Here is a 20,861-nt window from a genome sequence, read left to right as displayed (position 1 = left end):
GATTAAAGCTTTTTACAAGAAAGTTGAGATACTTGGTGAACCTGGACCAGTTTTAAATATTGAAAGACAGTACAGTACAGTCTTTAAATCTATAATTTGCTCCAGTATGATTCAGCATGATCAGCAAGGCCTGTTTTTCTTCAGCTAGAAGTACTTTCTCAGGAAGCTTTCAAGGTAAGTAGCACTAGTTGACAGAAAGACTGGAATTGGAATGTCAATGTTGTGTGAGAGATGTTTATTTCTATAGGTTGCCTTTTGTGCCTTCAAAGTATACAAGCAGATGACATGAAAAATTATAAAGATCATTATGCTGTCCCTGTACCTTGGCAAGATAGATTTGGATGTGCTGGCAATTATCAATACAAAGCTCTCTTACTTTAATCCAGTAGATAAAGCGAAGTCCCCGGGGGTTGATCCCAAGCAGCTGGCTGCAGAGCTCCAAAAGGTTTCTCTACAGCAGTCGCCTCTGGTTGCTTCCTCGGGAGTGGAAAAGGGTTCTCATGTCCACTCTGGAACCACTTCTGCCACCTCCAGTGCTGTTCCTAGCCCTGGTCAGCCTGGCTCTCCCTCAGTGAGCAAAAAGCGCCACAGCAGCAAGGTAAGAAACTTCTCAGATAAGCAGCAATAACATTTTGATGACAGAAGGAAACTGCCTGTGTACCTCCTTTAGTATAGCAAGAAATTACAGCACATATTGGTGAACTCATTTCCAGGACAGTTATGAATATTACTGTTAAGATACTGAACTTGGACATAAGGAAAGATTATGTGATTTATTCAAGGTAATAAAAGATTCGTCCATCTCTAAAAATAATTTTTTTAGCTTAATATTATTGGTTTTAAACAAAATAATTGTCATTTGCTATCTTTGTTGCTCTTGCTATTTAAGAGCATCCTACATTATGCTGAGGTACTAGTTCCACTGAAGAAGCTGATATTACTAAGACCATAATTTCGCTCTCTCTACTAAACTACTGCTAGAAGTGTTGCAAGCTATGAATAATCAGAGCATGTCTCTGAAAGCCAGGGAAAGAATGAAAATTAAAGTTACCATTAAAATGTTTTTTTCACTAGCTAATTCCTGTAAACTTGCTAAGCATAATTTCTTATTTTCTTTGCCACATCCTGTCCATTTTTCAGCTGAAGTTCTTTCTCCTTGTGCATATGCACACCTGAAAAGGGAAGAGTGGGAATTTAGTAACATTTTCTGCCAGTTGAAACTGAAAACTAGATCATAAAGTAATTTGTCAGATTTTTGCATTTTGTGTCAAAAAAGTTGAGACCTGAAGTGGAAATCAATTCTGTGAAGACTACATTTGCTTAAGCAATTTGCAAGAGTGCTAATTGCTATCCTGAATATCCAGCTTCTCACATTCTTATTGTTAGAAGCAAAGCTTCACATTGCAAACAGAGTGCTTTCTAGATATTTATTAATCATCATCTTTATTCCTTCTTGGGACTGTCAGATTACTATTGCATTATAGTTATGTTTTTATTTCTGTTCTGTTGGAGCTATGCCTTTTAATTGAACTGTGGATGAGTCAGGTGCTGCACAAACCAAACCCAGCAAGTGGTTTGCTCATTTCAGATAGTTCTTCAATATGCCAACATAACTTTCATGTGAGAGGAAACATAAAAAAACCCTTTCATCCAGCAACTTAGCACAAACTGTAAAGATATTTATTGATCAGTTTGGCTTGGATAGTAATTCTGTCTTTCCGCAATACCTATAGATATTTTATGAACTAATTCAAGTATGTGATGCACAAGTTACATCCATATGTCAAGATTTACTGGGCCTAACTTCAGGGATCTGGCAGAATTGCCTAATCATTAGGTGAATAGTTGGATTCATTGCAGCATACTCTGGATATTGTACACATCTACATATGAACTAGTTTGCCATATGCATGATTTTTGTCACTGAGAATAATGTACTTCTGAAGTACAATTCATGAGACTGGGTGAAACCTGCCATGGCAGTGCATGGAGAGGGCAGGGCTCTTGGCCCATGTCACTATCTACTCTGAACCCCCTTTCATTTGGTTAGATGAATGATGCTCCTAAATTCACTGCACAGTGAATGGCCATCTATAAATCCTTGCTGTGCAGTGTATCCTGGAGAGGTGCCCCTCTTTATCCACATGAGGAGACTGGGTTCCCAGCTTTGGCACTGTAACAGGTCACCTAAAGTTACATGTATAAATTTAATTTCCTGTTTCAGAGAGGATTTAGTACTCTTTTATGAAAATTCAGCTGGAGGCTTATAAAGATGAAACAAAAAAATATTAGAACTATTGCCTTCATGTAGGAGATGGAAAACCCAAAACTAGTCAGGTAAATATTTAAAATATTCTTTGCTTATTTCTGAAAATCATATTGAGAGGCATTTCTTTCATAACAACCGTGGCTCTTGTTGACTTGTATAGTTTCTGTTCATTGACTGCAGGCCAAGTTTATAATGGTGTTGAGCTCTGTTTGAAGAGAAAGCTCATACTTTCTGGAACTGCTCTTTGCCTTGGGCTGACAGCATTTCTAGGCAGGCTGCAGCCCTGCCAAAGTATCATGACAGACTAAATAGCCAAACTGCCTAGATCTTGTTTTGCAACTGCTTTTATTTTTAGCAAGTATTTTTTTAAGCTTTTTGTATAGAATATACACTCTAGAAATGTTGTAGGAGTCTCTTTGATATTCTGCAGTGCCAATTGTCTCACATTTAACGCTTTGTCTGATTGCTGCAGAGAGTGATAGTGCATAACATCAGAGCCTGGCATTAACAAGTTTCACCTCAGGGTCATGACAATCTTCTTCAGCAGGTGTGATGGCATTACAAAGCACTATCTCTTACACAGGGTGTGTGAGTTCATGCAAGGAGTCTCAAAAGAAATTAGAATAAACTTAGATTAGCCATCTCAAGAGGAATTGAACCCTTGGAAGCTTTGAGCTCACTATATCCTGTGCAGACCTGTTTCTTTTGTAGTGTAAATGCATGATCTGCATATGGTGCAGATTACATCCATACAAATGCCCTACAGAAACATTAATTGTCTTTGTATCTTGAAGAATGGGTTGTTTTTTCTAATTCCTCAGATCATTTAGCTCCTAGAGAATTCAGCAGTGAAATACTTTTTCTTCTTTTCAAATTAATCCTCACTGAGGCCCTGATAAAGAAAGATACTTATTTGCATCTCTGCCTTTGAATCCAGATCCATCTTCAAGGTTGGCCCAGCTCTGAGCTGGGGGTTAGACCAGATGACCTTGAGAGGTCTCTTTCAGCCTAAATTATTCATGTTTCTTTCAAATATATAGGTAGTTCTTCATGGTCAGTTTTAAATCTTCTGCCATCAGAGAGGAAACAAAATATTTAATATACTGAATCGGAGCCTTGTAAATGAATACAGAGATTCAACAATGATATAGAAACATTTATTTTTACAGACTTCACTTTACAAACTCCCCTTAAACCACTTTTGAAAGTCCCCATACAAATTTGTCATGCCCATTCCCTTTTCTACGAACTCCCTCTACATTATCTGCACTAATACATTCCATATTACATGACAGGCAGAGTGAACAAACCCATTATTCTTGATATTCCAACTTGTGAAAAATGAGAGCATTTAGACTATTCGGCAGTGATTTTGTAGCCACAGCACAGCAAAAATAACACCATGTTATTTTTGTTGTTGTCAGTATTGTCAGTGCTAGTACAGCCTGAGGTCAGAACTATTAAGTATAATAAAATCCATTTGTAGAGGTAAAGTATGAGAAATATAAGCCCTTTAAGCCCTACTTTAAAAGTTTGCATGATGCTCAGGTAGCTCTCTGTCTTTGCCAAAAGGAGGAGAAATTCTCTCTTTGAAGAGTCTGCTAAGGACCAAAGAAATTTTAGGAGTAGTTTGCTATCAATCTAAAATTTCATTTCAGATTTAGAGCATTTTATAAACTATTGATGAATTATTTTAGCTCTTAGAAAGAATAAACTTCTTTAAAATCTTTTTAAGGTACCAAAACCAGCTGATTTTAAAATATTCTATGAGAATTATTTTTAGAAATGTGCATTTGCTGAAAAATCAAATTTGGTTTTGTTTCTTTTCTGGAAAAGCTTGTGCTCATAAAGAAATACATCTAGAAGGCAAGGTAAATCAGTAAACCAAACAAGAATAAGGCAACACAGGACGGTGAACATAACCATAAAACAGGCAGATATTAGCTAGTTTTCTCCTATGTTTTCATTGTGCTAGTGTTTGGCTGGGATTTTTCTGCTTAGTTCTGGTCTGCAGATCTGAATGATTGAAGGGATGTTTCTTCATCACAAACCTGAAGAGGGTAGTGCATCACCTTAACTTTAGGCTCTGGTCTGTGGGCCCTGCATTGGCCTAATTTAAAACAATTGATACCCAACATCCTGAGAAAGTCTCTAAGGGTTTTCTTGGAGTGTAGGGCAGCACAAAAGAGGCAGATGGGTTTTACTCTTCTCAGAAAGCGATAGAAATACTCAATGCACGCAATAATGTCAGGCAGCTGCTCACATCTGGAGGAATAGGAAAAATGGCTTCCAGATCAATCTTCAGAGAACAGTAAGTTTGTCCTTGTTTGCATCCTTTGTTTTCTGCTGCATCAACCAAGGAAGCAGATGTGGAGAGAATGCAAAAATATTCAAATCCTGCTACTGAACCAGAGCTTTCTTGCTTGACTGATGGCTTGCAGATTAGAGGTAGGTCCAGGGTGGCTCAAGGGCACCAGCGTTTAACAGAACAGCATATTTTTGTGAGTCCAGGATTCTAAGCAAGTGGTCATATTATTTTCCAACTACTAACAAACAGGAGGGAGGAAAAGGGGAGGGGGGGAAACATTAAAAATTTTATTCCTTTTTGTCAAATCCTCAGAAAAGTTCAGTAATAAAGAACAGAGAGGAAGGGGAGGACAGAAAATTTAAATTTCATGATATAGAAACAGTGTGGAGGAATTTGAAGATGAAGTGGTGTAGCTGAACTCATTATCAGAAAACACAGAATAAAGCAAAAAATGGCTTGCAATTGTGAAACCCACTTATACCTGTCACTTAGTTTCAGTACCATTCTTTTCACTCCTTTAACCCACTTTCACCTAAACTCAGTTTTAAACTAGTGTAGCTTTTGCCTCTCTCTGATTTTCTCATACTGCCAGAAATATGGCTGTGTTTTACTTGACATGGTATTTTTTTCTCTTGGCAACATTCACTTTTGTTAGGCAGAGTCAATGCTGTATATCTTTTTCTCCCCATGCCTCCGTGTGTGACGAATCTGCTCAGACTGTAAAGATTTCGTTATTCAATTGTTTGATTGATTCTGTACCTGCACAAAGGCTGAACAAAATGGCTAGACTAGACTTTAAGTGCTGTTAAAATACCATAACTATTAGTTTTGAGCATAACAGCTGTAGACAAACAGTTTTTAAAAATTTGTGGCAATGCATAAGTATATACCATACCTCTTAAAAAAGTTAACTTTGAAAATCTATTATTTCCAGTATGTATGTGTGTATATTTATAAGTGTGTGTCTATGTATTTATTTATGTATTTTTAATCTGGCAGCCCACAGAAACTACAAAGTCTGCTTCCCACCCGATCACTGGAGAAATTCAGGTAAATATGTATTTTTGCTGTGTACATTGCTGTTGCTACTGGCTGCATTTTCTGTGCAATAAGTTTGCAGAAAACAACCTCCATCAATTGATTTCTTATTCAACTCCAATCCTTAAAATGTCACTAATGTAAGTCAGCGCTTCATTTTTGCATCTGTCTTTAATGTTGACTTGTGAATTACAACCAGGAGAATGGAAAATGTTGCTATTCCTAAAGGGGCTAAAAGCACAGTGAAATTCATTCTAATCCTTAATCTTTGGCCACTTATTGTGGTTTTCTTCAGAAATTCCCAATCTGTTTACATTGAAGCAAGAACTATTGAGGGTTTCTTATAGTGCAGTGTATTTATTTCCATGATATGCCAAGTTTATGATTATCCCTTATGTAAATTGACTTTAGCTTTTTTAAACAGTGGAACACAGAACAGCAGAATAACTGACGCCCTACTTCTTATAGATTTCTGGGGCTCTATTTCCCCTTTAATTAGCCTCTCTCTTCTATAGTAGCACTAAGTCTTTCCATACAATATTATAGCATCCTGGTCAGGCTTGGGCTCCAAGTAGGCAGGATGTGTGTAATTATCATTCAGTAAGCTGGCTGTTGCTCAGAATAATATCAAGGGTTCAAATTTCCTTTGTTTTCTCCTGGTTGGAATAGATCAATGTGTTTCTCTTGTTTTTCAAGGTCCAACATGATCATCTAGCACTTTATTCTGGTCAAAAGAGAGAGAGAGAGACAGAAACTTCTAAAATGTGTTCATTTGCACATAGAAGTCTAAAACCCATTTTATTCAAAGGGTTTGGGAGAGATAGGAATTAAAAGTAACAAATAATCCTACTGTGTTTTAATGCATTCACTAGCTTCAAATCAACTATGACAAGCACCTTGGCAACCTTATCATCCACATCCTTCAGGCGAGAAACCTTGCTCCAAGAGACAACAATGGCTATTCGGACCCCTTTGTTAAAGTTTATCTTCTTCCAGGGAGAGGGTAAGTGTAGGAGATATTTTAACGTGAACCTTCTTTTAATTTAGGTTTTGCTGCTTGCCCTTAATAAGCAGAACTGAAAGTTATTGCTATAGAAAATCCAGGTGCAACACCAACAGAAATGGTGAATTTTTAATATAGAGCCAGATCCTATTCTCAGGAGAACTGGGAATACTTTGCTAATGACGTTAGGAACTTTATTGTCATTCTTGTAGATTTACTTTTTTTCTTCCATGTTTCTTTTTAAAAATTATAATACATGCAAAAATATTTAAAATAACAACAGAATCTATGGGAATGTAATAAATATATGTAGTACTTTTTGTAAACTTTTTGTAAACTTTTTTTTTTTACTTTTTGTAAACTTTTTGTAAACTTTTGATAAAGCCACGTATTAAGCTTAGCATGGAATGATTGCCTCAGCTCAAGACAATCTGAATTTAGGATAGATTTGCAAACATGCAGAATTAAAGTATTTGAGATAAATTTAATGTTGTAGTATAATACTAAAGGTGAGAAATACTGATCAGAAAACATTCTCTCCATATGAGTTATATGGCATTTTTTTTTAAGATCTAAGATGACGGTTTTAGAAATACCAGTAATTTTGTATCTAATGACTGTACAAATCACTAATCACTTTTTCACAGACCATTTCTTTTTTTAGACTCTGTAATTACAAATAGCTCATTAGTGTTTCCTTTAAAAGATATGTTTCTGTACGAGCAATATTTTAACTATTTTTTTCATCCTGATTTTGCAGAATGTCATAGGTATGTGCAGAATGCATAAGAATCCTGCTGACTTCAGTGACATAATAGATGTATCTAAAATTAAGCTGTTGGATCAGACTATAGATTGCAAAGACAAATTCCTGTAAACGTCCCTGCTTGTGCAATCAGACTCATCCTAAAAGTTTCTTAGACAGGGACCATGCAAATAAAAATCTGTGTTTCTCTTCTATTCAAAGTAACATGAAAGTGGATGCTAGGGTCACAGTTCAACATTTGGCATACAGGCAAGCACCATTAAATGCATCAGTGGTACAAATAAGGCCATGAATTTTCTTTCGTAGCTTATTAATTCTAGCTATACAGCATTCAATATTGTTCAGTGGCACTGGGCCCAAAACTATTACTGAATATAATGGAAACAGGTACTAAAGCTTGAGAGGTTTTTTAATGCACATAAGAGTGTTGTAAAATGCTTGTCAGATCAATCTTGCTGGGAATTTTACAGGTACATTCACTGATGCAGAAATAAGACTTTGAACTAAAGATCTGTTCACTCTATAGAGGGTCTAAGCCAGATACAAGTTTAAGTTTAAACTTGCTGCCAAGTTATGAAGAGTTTGGATTTTAGTTTTATTTGGGTTCATTATTTTAAAACATGGCACTAGTACAGTTTGCATGTAACTTGGGCCTTTGGGGAATAACGAAAAGGAAGAGCTTCTTAAGAGTGCCAAACTTGAATTGCTACTGAGTAACTTTTATCTATAGTTCAGTCCATGATAGACTTCTTATTCTTCCTAATGCCTCTATTTCCTTTGATTCTGATACTAGAAACTGCCATTATTCACATTTTCTTTCATCTCTGTTCTCATTTTCTCTCACTGCTTCCTCTGTGTTCCTAACTCTGTAAATCCTGGATGTGCAGACAAGTCATGGTTGTCCAAAATGCAAGGTAGAGTTTACTATCTTCTGAATTTATTTTATTTTTTGTATGCATGAATGGTACTATAAGCCTGTACATTGACATATAGATTTCTCTTGAGTTCTGATGGCATGCAATTGGGGTATGGTTTTGCTTTTCATTTTCTAATGAGGTCATTTCCAGGTCAGGAGGAACTGGAAACAAGTAGTTAATGCTCCTTGATGCAGTAATATTCTAGGGCCAAACTCTGAAGACAATAAACATTTCTTCTGAAATCTATAAGAATTTAGTTCAGAAATATCTAAAACTTCATTCTCACTCACTGAAAGTTGCAAAATAATTAACTGTGAACTTGTATCAAGATTTTGAATGGTGTTACTGCCAAAAGAGAAACAGGCACTATTAGGTAATAAAATGGAATACTTATTTACCTGCACATAATAAACAGATCTCTATCTTCTGTCTGTTTCTTTGTTAATAAAATTATTTAATGAATGTGTTAAAACTACACATTTTATATGTGTATTCTATTAGACTTTTTTATACAGTTATTCTATTATACTTTTTTCATTGTACTTTCAGTTGTATTATGTATTAATAACTCCTAATTAAGGAATCAGAGAGAAAATATAAAGAAAAGAGATATGCAGTTTCTATCTTTTCACACAGCACACTCTGTGAATTTCAAGTGTAAATTATTTTATACTAGGTATGCACTCATTTAATGAGTGCATTTTATTAAAACATCTCCATCTGTTAATCACAATTGTTGGGGAGAAGGCACATCAGTGCTATGAACTTAATGTATTTGCCAGATCCTTCCCTTCAGAGGTCTAAAAACCTTCATTTGTCATCCAGTTTAGCCTGGTTCTGCACCTCCCTAGCAGTAGCCAAGGTCTCCTGCTTCCCTCTTCAACAGATCCAAGCCATAGGTTATATGGATGTGGGCTCACACCACCCTTACAGTTCAGATCCAAATACGCCATGGACTTCACTGGAAATACTTCAGAGTTACTGTGTGAAAAACACATTTACCTTTTGTCACTTTCAGCTATGAAACTCAACACTGCATGAATCACCTTCTCACATATTTCTGAAAAGAATCAGGAACTTTGAGATGAAGTTCTACTATTGCAAAAGGAGATCCAAGAAAGGAAAGGGAATATATTGGTGTCATTTTCTCGGCTGAGTGAACAAAAGGTCCTTTCCTATTTTCTTCAAAAAATGAAAGTATATCAGTTCCTTAAAACCAGTAGATCACAGGACATTTAGACAGGATACTTTAGGCAGGGGACAGATTTGTCATATGGAAGAGTGGGAAAAGAAGAATATTGAGGTGCTTTAAAAAATTTAACTGCATTACTGAATAGTGTTTGCCATCAAAATCTAGTTTTGAAAAGGATTCAGATTTTGTATTTCAGCTTTCCTTCCAAGATATGCACGAAAACTTTGTGTGAATTTCCTTTCTATATGCTCTTGGTCCCCCTAGATTTTAATTTATGCTTACCATTCTATGCTGTGTCTCATAGAACTCATTGAACTCTGGAAAGCTTCTGCTTTCTTCCTATAAGCAGAGGTGAACATACAGTTTTTTTCACAGGTCCCAATAGCCTTCTCATTTTTCAATAAACTAGAAGTCAGTGGATAGCAAGATTTACAAGCAAATAAAGTGCTTAGAATGACTAGAGCAAAAAGTAAGAGGGAAAATAGCTGCAAATCCCTTTCACTAAGAGATATCAGGTTAGTAGGTATGTTGGATATGGCCACACCCTTATGGAGAAAAAGGCCACCAGACACATCAGAATAATCAGATGGGATCAGTGCACAGTTAATTGAGTTTATAGCGTGAAACTGCTGGTGCTGAGATACCAGCATTGACATATATGTGCCAGTAAAACACATGCATGCTTCACACAACCTTAAATCAGACCAACTCCAATCTGGTACCGTGCACAGCACACCATTAGTGACTGACTGATTATATGAGTCCCTGGAGTGCATCTTCTCAGTTAATCTCATATGAAAGGAATTAGTTCATTAGTTCTGAGACCATGCCACAGTGTGAACCAAAAGAGTTAAGTCAGAAGTGAGAATTAGAGGAACAGTACACTATCAAAAGTTAATGTAGGGGAACCATAAAAGAGTTTAACATGGCATCTACAAGTCATTTTGTCTCACTGCTGGAGAACAGTCCTGGGAACATTTAATTTAATAAAAGATACAGCAGGTATATACTTGTAGATGGACAGAAAGAGTTTACCTTCTATCTTGTGGGGTTTTCAAAGTATGAAAAGCTTCTCATGTTCTTCTACAAAGCTTTTTTGATATGTCCATTAAAATGTATATTAAATTAAAATTGGAATGAAAGCAGTTCTGACATCAAAGCTCACAGATTTAGATGAATCCATAGTGTACTGCTTTCTCCATACTCAGGAAATGCAAAGTACAATCGAAAGCATTACTGATTCTTTTTTAAAAACAGATTATGCAGCCAAACCTTTTGTTCTTGGCTGTTGATAAAAAAAAAATCAGGAGCTTGATGCACTTTTATGTTTCTTTCCAGTATAGTTAGAGGAATAGGCAGACAACAGGATCAATAAGAAATTAGTGTTTCTATCATTAACAGGATATTAGTTACCTTATGGCATTCATTAAATGTTTTTGTGAGATGGGATTCCTATAATTAGAGATTGCACCCTATAAATATAATGAACCCGTGCTACTTTAAAGTGCTAATAGGAGAATGGTCTTGGAAAAGAAATCAATGCATTATCACCTCAATTTAGAATCAGAGCCCAACATTTACAATGAGAGGACAAAGCGTATGTGCATGTGCTCGCTGATGCTTTATCTTGAAATGGTTTTAGGCAGAGAGAGCCTGCTGAAGACTCAGAAGAAGATGTTTTAAAAGACAGTGTCAGAAAAGCGTACCAAAGAAAAAAATCCCAAAGGCTCTCGTTGTCCTCTTGCAACCCTGAATTGATGCAGAAATGGAAGATGCAGTTCTTTTCTTTTTCTAGTTTTTGGTTTGTGGGTGGTTTTGTTGCATTAGAGCTGAAAGAAACAAATGATCTCTAATGTAATGTTTTCTCCTTTTGTTCAAATTCAGTGCTGAGTACAAGCGGAGAACTAAGTACGTTCAGAAAAGCCTGAATCCTGAGTGGAATCAGACGGTCATTTATAAAAATATCTCCACCGAGCAGGTGCGTGACTGGTGGTGCTGTTCGGTGTCATTTGCTGCTTTATTATTGGTATGGTCTGCAGTGCTCACTGGGGGGGGAGTAGTGCTACTGGCAATTCTGTGAACCCCCATAAAATCTTGCTAGATTTAGGAGAAATTCCTTGCCTCTGATAGAGCTTACTGTATCAGTACTCTTTTCTTGCCCTTCTACACATAAAAATGGTAATTGGTGGGGATTACACTCATGATCATGTCATAAGCATAGATGTGACAATTTAAAAAATGATAATGTAATAAATTAATGAGGGAATAAATTAAGACATAAGTTTCTGAAGTAGATGCAGAAATCACTGTCACTCTTTGTTCCAAAAGCCATGCAAGCTCACATAAAGCACAGGTTCCAGAATTTTTTTATTTAAAAATATTTATAAAATGTAAATATACATTTTTTTATTTATTAGCAATTTACATTAATGTCTTGAAATATGAATCACCTGAAAAAAATTTAGAATATATTTAATTTCCTTGCTATAGAAAGATTTAGCTCACATCTGGGAAAGATGACTGTGGAGTCATCTGTTTCTTCATGGCATCCTAACTCCAACTGACCTACAGGGTTAACTGAGGCAGAATAAAGCAATTGAGATGTCTTTTTCTCCATCCCCCCTTGTAAAAGGACTTCTGATCATTTGAAAAAGATATATGAGCAAAATTATGATCCGTTCATTTGTTGAAATTATGAAGTATATTTTATAGAATACTGGATCTCTAGGAAGTCCTGAATATTTTTACCTTTCTTGCTATTTTGTTCTCGATACTTCCAACTTCTCTTTTCAAGGCCATTTAATCTTTCAGCACTTTTTTAAAAAAGTCCAGAATAACCAGACTCTTCAGCGAACAGATTTCTCAATGCTTTTAATATACTTCTCCATCATGACCCCAAGATGTCAATATTATCTTCTGAACTTAAAAATTTGTTATTCTTTCTTCTTGTTTGTTGAGAGGAATGTAGATTAAGATATCCATTTTTTGCATGGAGCAAAGCCCTGCCCACAGAGGGACATGCATGGTTGCTCATGCAATCTATCCATGTGAACTTAACAGGCAGTAGCTCAAATTTACTTCAGAGGTGTCCTGCTGTAGGTCGTGGTTGTGGTTTGATGGGATTTCTCACTGCTTTATGCAGACTTTTGTAAATGATAGCTCATTGCCAGTGAAAGCATCAGAAAAAAACCAACTGTGTTGTTTGCTGAGTTGCAATATAAACCCAGGGTCTTCTGGGTTTGGTGAAAGGGTTCAGTAAGTCTTAACAATATTTCCGAACTGAGCTTTCCATTTAAGAAAGGTTCTTCAGTTTCCTTAATTTGTTTTGAGGTTCTGCTGTGACATTTCACAGAGCTGTCATTAAGAGTACTTGGGTGTTGTACATTCAGTGGCTATTTCATGCTTCAAAACTGGATAGTGATATTAATCTAGGATTTCTTGGACAGTGTTTTTTACAACAAAAAAAATCTACTTATATCTTTGATGCCCGGTTTTGGACCATTACTTGATGACATGTGCCTTTCTTTGCATGTTGAATTCTGAACTTTTGCTTCTAATAGCAAATCTCCTCCTTTTCCCTTCCTCTGAGACTGATATTCAGAGCTTATGATTGTGTGCAAAACCTACTCTGAGCACCACATATGTTCTATATTTCGGCTTCTTGACACACAGAAGTGTATACAGAGAATAGTGTTTCCTTCCAGACCTTTCCATGGCTTGTATCTACTGCTAAGATAGTGATGTGAGTGATTTTTCTCCTATAAAATTCCATGTCCTGGCTTGGAAAATATACAATAAAGCACATTTCTAAATCACCAAATAACTCCATGCTGATGATAAGTACCCTCTACAGACTGAATAACTATCACAGTGCAATAGAGTATCATTTGTACTCATAAAGCTCACAAATGGAGATTTCAAAATAGTTGAGAATATAAACAGAAGTACAGGACAATAATTGTGTTCAACTGAGAATGAGCATTTTGTTCACCAAACAAGCAAAACTGCATCATACACTAAGCTACATGGAGTTAGCAGTCATATTCTAACATAAATTCATGAATCTTTATAAATAGTATTTCTTCAAAGAAGCATTTCTTTCCACTCTATGGGTTGCTTGCTGACAGCAAGTAAGCATTATTAAATATTTCCTAATATAGTCCTTTTAACGTCACTGTCTAGACTTTAGCTGGTTGTACAATTTTTCATTTTCCATTTCTCTTCCATAATCTATCTGAAATTAAACTGAAAATAATTATGGGAAATAGATCACTCTTTGAAATGAAACAGAGTTTTTCAAGGTCAAAATGATTAGTTTTATCACGTAGCAAATTCTACTTTGACGATTGGAGAAAAAAATAAATTAAACTGTGAATATTTAGTAATTTAAGGTTTTTGTTAAGTAATAAAGTAAAGATAATTACAATCTGAGAGGAAGGCCAAGTACACATGTTACAAAACTTGTATAATAATTGCTCAAGTTAAATGCCTACTCAGAGCATGAAAGAAAGCGTTAGAAGAATTTAAGGAGAAGATGATAGAAGATGTAAGTTCTGTTGCTGCTCAAGCCATTGGCATAACTTGTCAGAAAGCAAATAAAAGTATTTCTTAAATGATATAATTCAATACAGCAAATAGTTTTTGCTGTAGTTTATGTTCTTAATTAAGGTAATATATTAGAAAGAGTAATTTTTTTCAAAATCCTTGAGTAATGTAGGAGCCTATGTCTTATTTCTGAAAGTAAGAAAATCTTTCTTATGAATCAGTAAGGTGCTGGTACTTAAATTCTACTTAATATCTTGGACAAGAGAAAGTAAGTTTCTAAGTGACCTATCAAAAATCTTTTTATCCTTCCACACACTGAAGTACAACAATATAGAGAAGAGAACAATACAATCTTAAATATGAATGTAAACAAAAATAAATATAATGGATGATCTAGTGCAACACATTCATTTCTTCTCATCAAATATTCTGAGATTGCAATAGTTCATAGTAATTATAGTAATCTACTTTCAGTATAGAAGAAAAACAAGCTGCATTAAAATTATTTCTTACCTCATGCAATCCTTGCATGACATTTTCGAGGGATATGTATTAAATATTTCAAGTAGTGAGTCCTTGTATGAAATCTTCAAGGAATATGTGTTAAATATTTTAAGTAATGCATATTTAGCTACACAGGCACACATTAGCTATAACAACACCCAGATCTCCAGACATTTAAAATGAAAACCAAACACTTCTGTACCTGTGGTGTTGGTTATGTCTTCCATAACAGACAATACTTTTCACATTGGCTGGTTCTGCTTATTCCTTTAAATTATGGTTCCCACAAAAGCCTAAAGATAACTGAAGTTCACATGCAATAATATGCTTTTAGGTAGGAGTTTAATTTTTATTTACTTGTTAATTTTTTTCCACAAGGCAAAGCTTCAAATTAATTACCATTTGGTAACACTTTTTTTATGATATTCTTAGAACTCAGATGAGGTTCACAATGTGTGTAAGCAACTTTCCTTCTTTTTGGGACACTTTCTGATTTTCCTGTTGCTACATTGCCCACTTGCAGAAAGCCACAGTCAGATGGATAGAGGGTTTCTGAAACCCATTTTAGTATTGCTGTCTGTTATATTCCTGATGAGAGTCTGAACTTCTGCCTTCACAACCTAAAACTGCATGATGTAAAGCAGAACCCTACTTTGCTGTGATGGTATAAAAACTGCTTTTAAAATCAGCAGCCATTGAGTGTTCCTTGCCTTCAATGGTGGTACCTAAATACACCTGCAGAAAAAAAATTCTACTCCTCATTGAAACTCATTTCTTGCACTCTGCCTAATAAAGCTCTTTCCATGGTTTTTCATTGTCATAATATTTTATAAAAGCTTTATTAAACTAAGAGACTTAAAATAGATTTCTCAAAGAAATATAGAGAACTGAAAGTTTCCATCACAGTTCTATTATCACACTAATGCAAAGAAGCTAGCAAATAGGGTTGCAGTTACTCGAAAAATCTTCTCTATTTTCCCCTTTCTAACAAAAATCCTTCAAACCTTAGAGTTTTGTTTTGTTTTTTTGGGTTTTTTTTCCCTTTCCTGGATCTATACATTCTTCTCTCTGTCCTTGCACAGTCATGAAAAAGACAATATGTCCCCTCAAAATAGCAACAACTGAGACAATACATTTCTGAAAAGTATTTCTGTTATCCCTTTTTTAAAGGGTAAAAATACATATACTTAGGATAGCACCTAACAGAAAATTATATTGTACAGGAAGCCAAAAGCATCATGGACCACTGGCTGCTCAGCTCATTTTTTCAGGTTTTTTTTCATGTTGCAGTTTCAAGACTGTCTTGGAACAGCAAAGAAAAAAGAGTTTTATTCAGTCAAGGAAATAAGCTTTACAAATGTTCAGTAAGGAATGTTCAAAGAATAGTCTTTTTCTCAACTTTTTCTTTTGTTTTTGCAGGATATTTTTTTAAAAGAATTCTTAAGAAGAATATTGCCTAATTATGAAAGAATAGAACAGAGAAAGATTACAGAATTCCTCTCAAATGTTTTTTTTGAAATCTTAGCTTTCAAATCATGTTGCTGCCTACTTAAAGAGTACGTTGTTGATGCTAAAAGTAGTACAATTCCATTTTGTTTGGGTTTTCCAAGATATGCTGATTTAAATTTGTCTTTCTAAGACATTGTCTTTGCATAGTTGATCATTTTTCTAAAGTTAGCTGGGAAAAGAAGATATTCTGAATACCTAATAATGATATGAAATTATCATTTAAAGACAATTTCAACTTATTAGGAACTGTTTTAATCTGTGTTGCGTTAAACCAAGGTGCAGTGGAGATAAATGAATAGAACATGGTGCTAATAACAGTAAGGTTGTGGGTTTGATGTCTATACAGGCCATTCACTTATGAGTTGGGCTCGATGATCCTTGTAGGTCCATTCCAACTCAGAATATTCTGTGATTCTTTAAATAGCACACAGTGCTTTTCTTGCAAGTAAATGTAGTACATACAATAATTGATATAGCTTATAAGTTTGAGCAGTGACTTGATCCTTTGTTGTCCCTTTGTGCCCAGCAGCCAATTAATAGTAAAATAAGTGGGTTTTTTCTGTTGTTTCTGTTAGGATGATGACCCCGACTATCATGTAAGATTTCTTCTTCTGACCTCTTTTATTCAAGTATGAGTCCTGTTTTCCTTAGTGATGCTTGGCTTCTTCACTTATAACTTCTCTGCCTGACTTTGCAGATACCCCATACCCTCAGGATTTTGATTTCTCTCTTTCAAGCCCCAGGAATTTATTACTGCCTCTTCAGCCCTTTGCCCAAACATTCAACATCAGTAATCAATCCTCTCCTTTTACATCCCTAAAGACCCCTGGAAAAACACTCAGATTGGTCTTTCCAATAAGGTCAACTTCTTTGGTCAACAGTTTCTCTGTCTTTTACTCTCTTGTCACATAAAAAGACTTACTTGTTTCTTACTGTAACCTGTAGTAGAGTGCTTAACACAGCTCTCATGCCTAACAATGTCTGCAGGTAAAGGGTTTTGATAGGTGTCATTAATACCTAACAGTACAACTTGTCCTGCATGCCTGGATCACTTGCAGACTCTCATTGACTACACTGAATTCTGTGAGCATTAAAGCCTTGTCTTCACAGATGAGATTATGTAAATGGGGTGTTTTAAATAATACATTTGATATTCACTCTCAAAGGCACTTCAGGCAAATGCCTAAGTTCAGACAACTCAGATCTGATGATGAGAAAAGCTGCAGAAACACAAAAATGGGGCTTTAAAAATCAGTTTGACTCTTGTAGTGGACACACATTCTGACTAAAACAGCTTGTGGAAATTCCAGAAATAGGGCCAAGCACAAGCCCATCTGTCTTGATAACAAATAATAGCCCCAAATTATTTTTCTTAGAACAAGGTTGATGAGAGGACAAAAACTGCCAAGCTGTCACTATGAAAAAGGACGCAAGGAGGAAATTATGTATAGAAACCACTGCAAAGCCTTGATCTGAAGTTTATGATGGCAATGAGGTTAATTATACTTTGACTTAAATTGCAGCTGAAAAAGAAAACACTGGAAGTGACTGTCTGGGATTATGATAGATTCTCCTCAAATGACTTCCTCGGTGAAGTGAGTATCTTATCTCTTCCTCGCTGCTAGTAATAACTGTAGGCTGTTATTTGGAGACTGTTCTCTTCCAAGGTATGGTACATACGTTAAGTAAAACCTTTTCTTACACCACAGTTTTACTGCTGACTTCGTAACGAACCGTCATGATGTCTTTTATGACACATGAAAGACATATTCCCTTTATCTCGTTTAATTGGGAACAAGTTAATTTAGGACCTAATACAATGTTAATTCCCTTAAAATTAAGACTTTTTTTTGAGCCTGAGATAGTAACGATCTTCACAGTGGCTCAATGGGGAGTTCTTGTTATGACTGAAAGATGTCTGCCTCAATTTTAGCTTAATATGGGAAGGCTGAGGAGGTATTAGTCTTTGAAAATGGTTAAAGGATTAAATTCTGCCATCAAGTCATATTTTAACACATGCATAAGTATCTGCAAGAGTAAGTAATCTATTCTTGCTCACAGCCTCATTTTTAACATTCTGAAATAGTAGTATCATTACCAAAGTATGACTGAAGACAAAATCTTGTAATTAATAATAAATGAGATGAGTGATCATGGGAAGAAGCATGCTCTCTCTTTAAAAAGCAAATAAACAAACATATGCACATATAGAGCAAAATTACCAGCAATAACTATGATGTAAAAAAAAATAATTAAAAATGTTATTACAAATAAGGATTATAACTAGAAATAGAAGCACAGGAAAATTGATTGCTCATACAGAGTTACTCAGAGTATCTGTGCTCATTCTGCATTTGAATTTTGAAAAAAAAAAGTCAGTTCAGCTCCAGTTCCCCTTTGTGCAACTACCAGACTGAGCAATCAGTGTCACTATTTGAACAATTACTAAAATAAATGTGGAGGAAGCTGCTACATGATTACTTATTTCCTGCATACTATGTCCATATTCTTGTTGAGTTCAGCATGTTTGTCCAAATGCAGGGCTTTACTGAATATTTACTTCACTGTTATTTATGACATTTGGAAAAGGGATGCTCCAACAACTGATTCTACAGGAAGATTTAAACCTTTTCCTTCAATTTTTTTCAACCTCTAGAACTATTTTATTTATTAATTATGAAAGAATTTCTTCAGGGAAAAAAAGGTACAGAAAACACTATCCAGTGTATTTCAGCACCAGGATGTCCAGAGGAATCCTGCACCATAACATCGGATATGGGATATCCAAGTTGTGCCCTAAAGACTTGCTTGAGTAGGACCAGGACCATGGGACATGCATGCCCCAGAAGACAAGTGGCACATTGTGGCCCACATCCATGGAATGTGAAACCTCTTCTCTAACAAAGCAGAGCCCCCAGCCTACACTGCCTCTTGGGAGCAACTGTCAACTATGCTGTCTCCTAAGTCATTCCCAAAGCTATGACAAAACACCACAAAAGGGAACACGCTAAATAGTTAATCTGTTCAGATTAATTATACATCTAACCAGAAGGACCAAGCCAGGTCATAGACAACCTATGAAGCCGAAAGAAAAAAGGCAAAAAAAAAAGGTTTTGACCTAGAAACAATCAGTTGTGAAGAGATTTCCCCGTGTCAGGGTCTTGTAATAAAGTGATGTAATTGTACACTTTATTTGTCTGGCAGTTTTAAAACTTCCCTACCTAACATTAGTTTTAACCCCCTCACTTTAGAGCCAAATGCAAGGCTTTTTTTGACCTTTCCTTCATTCAAGACTATGATGAGTTTTAGTTCTTTACATCCTTTTGTCCTCTCAACTGCAAGTCTATTAAGGGAGGCACAATCTTTATTGGTCTCAATGCTGGGGGTTTTTTACCTCTTTTCTTTTTTTTTTTAAATTTCTCAGAACTCCTGCTAGCAATGCAGGTTGCCTAGAGCAAATTTCAGCTACAAAGGTTGGGTTTTTTTAGCCAGGTTGCTTGTTTCATTTCAATATTGCCATTGCAACTCCTTTCTTCTTTTTGCCCAGTGAAGTTTTGAGGCCTAAATGGTCTATTGAATTCTATATTTTTTAGTGAAGTGCAAAGATATCCCTATTTTATTTTTTGTTACTAATTCTGCATGTGTGGGTTTTTTCAAGACTCAAGAGGTTCGAGTCTCATATTATTGAAGACCTTATTAAAAACAAATATAGAACTATTTACTCCTTTACTAACACTGCAAAAAGATTGATTGATTCTTCTATTAGAATATGTCTATGAATGACTGGATGTCTTTTTAGTCTAGCTGTCAATCTAGTGCTCAGAAGCTACCCTTTAAACTGTCTGGCCATCTTGGTATAGAGCTGTCATAGTCCAAGGACTGAGCTCACAACCCCTCCTGAGGTCCTGTTGTGAAGACATATTAGTTCACATACATCAATATACTACCAATGTGGGTTTGGGGTCACAGGTGGCTTATATGAGGTGAGGTGAAAGCATGCCCAGGAGCCCTGAACCTGTCAGCATACAGCCTTATACCCCTAGCTCTTGCATTTGATTGCAACTTCTGGTAACATAACTCTAGTCTCTTCTGCTGTGTGCAATCATTAATAGATCAGACACAGGCCATATATTATACTTTTATTTATTTGTAGGTGTTAATCGAGTTATCCAGTGTTTCTCAGCTTGACAACACTCCCCGGTGGTATCCTCTTAAAGAACAGAGTGAAAACATTGATCATGGGAAATCTCATTCTGGACAGAGTAGCCAGCAATCTCCAAAACCATCTGTCATCAAGAGCAGAAGTCATGGAATCTTCCCGGACCCCTCCAAGGGTAGGAATGACTTGGTGCACCTGATATGAAATATTTTCCCAGATGATGGGAAAACCTTTGATATGTGTAAGTTCTAACAGAAAAATAAAGGTACTGCTACGAAATTTGTATATATTTTTATTAAAAATGCATTTATCCCTGTGATTAATTAATTGGGGATAAGGCTTAATTTGTCTCTATCTCTGCCAGCCAGCTTACTGAGTAACTGTGTTCTTAAAACAGCAGCTTACAGACTATGTTCTTTGCACACATACTATAGATTCTGTGCCCTTTTCATTTTTCTGGTAGCCTTGGCCAAATTCAATACATATTTAGCTTTCTATTTTTCATGTTCCTTAAAAATTCTATGGCATTTTATGTCTGAAAATGCTGCATTAATATTTCATAGAACAAAAATTATACTGTAATAATGCATATGCATTTCCAGTCAATGATAATGGGCTGTAGCATATCTCAATTGTATTAGAAATCAGCAG

At 35.7% G+C, this 20,861-nt stretch overlaps 1 protein-coding gene across 7 annotated transcripts in view; it reads left to right on the top strand.

Annotated features, from left to right (window-relative positions):
- Positions 1-20,861, top strand: part of LOC108507326 (protein piccolo) — a 181,850-nt gene that overhangs the window by 96,185 nt on the left and 64,804 nt on the right. For 6 of the 7 annotated variants that reach the window (XM_017835204.1, XM_017835206.1, XM_017835205.1 and 3 more), the window contains exons 8-14: positions 387-598; positions 5,577-5,627; positions 6,488-6,618; positions 8,272-8,298; positions 11,378-11,471; positions 17,575-17,646; positions 20,205-20,385. In XM_017835204.1, coding sequence (XP_017690693.1) covers positions 387-598; positions 5,577-5,627; positions 6,488-6,618; positions 8,272-8,298; positions 11,378-11,471; positions 17,575-17,646; positions 20,205-20,385 — 768 coding nt within the window. The remainder of the gene's footprint in view (positions 1-386; positions 599-5,576; positions 5,628-6,487; positions 6,619-8,271; positions 8,299-11,377; positions 11,472-17,574; positions 17,647-20,204; positions 20,386-20,861) is intronic. The other variant, XM_017835203.1, reaches the window with a different exon arrangement.

Source organism: Lepidothrix coronata, unplaced genomic scaffold (assembly GCF_001604755.1).
Source record: "Lepidothrix coronata isolate B3197 unplaced genomic scaffold, Lepidothrix_coronata-1.0 Scaffold251, whole genome shotgun sequence".
NCBI classification, from domain to species: domain Eukaryota; kingdom Metazoa; phylum Chordata; class Aves; order Passeriformes; family Pipridae; genus Lepidothrix; species Lepidothrix coronata.
This window is presented reverse-complemented; position numbering and strand designations above follow the sequence as displayed.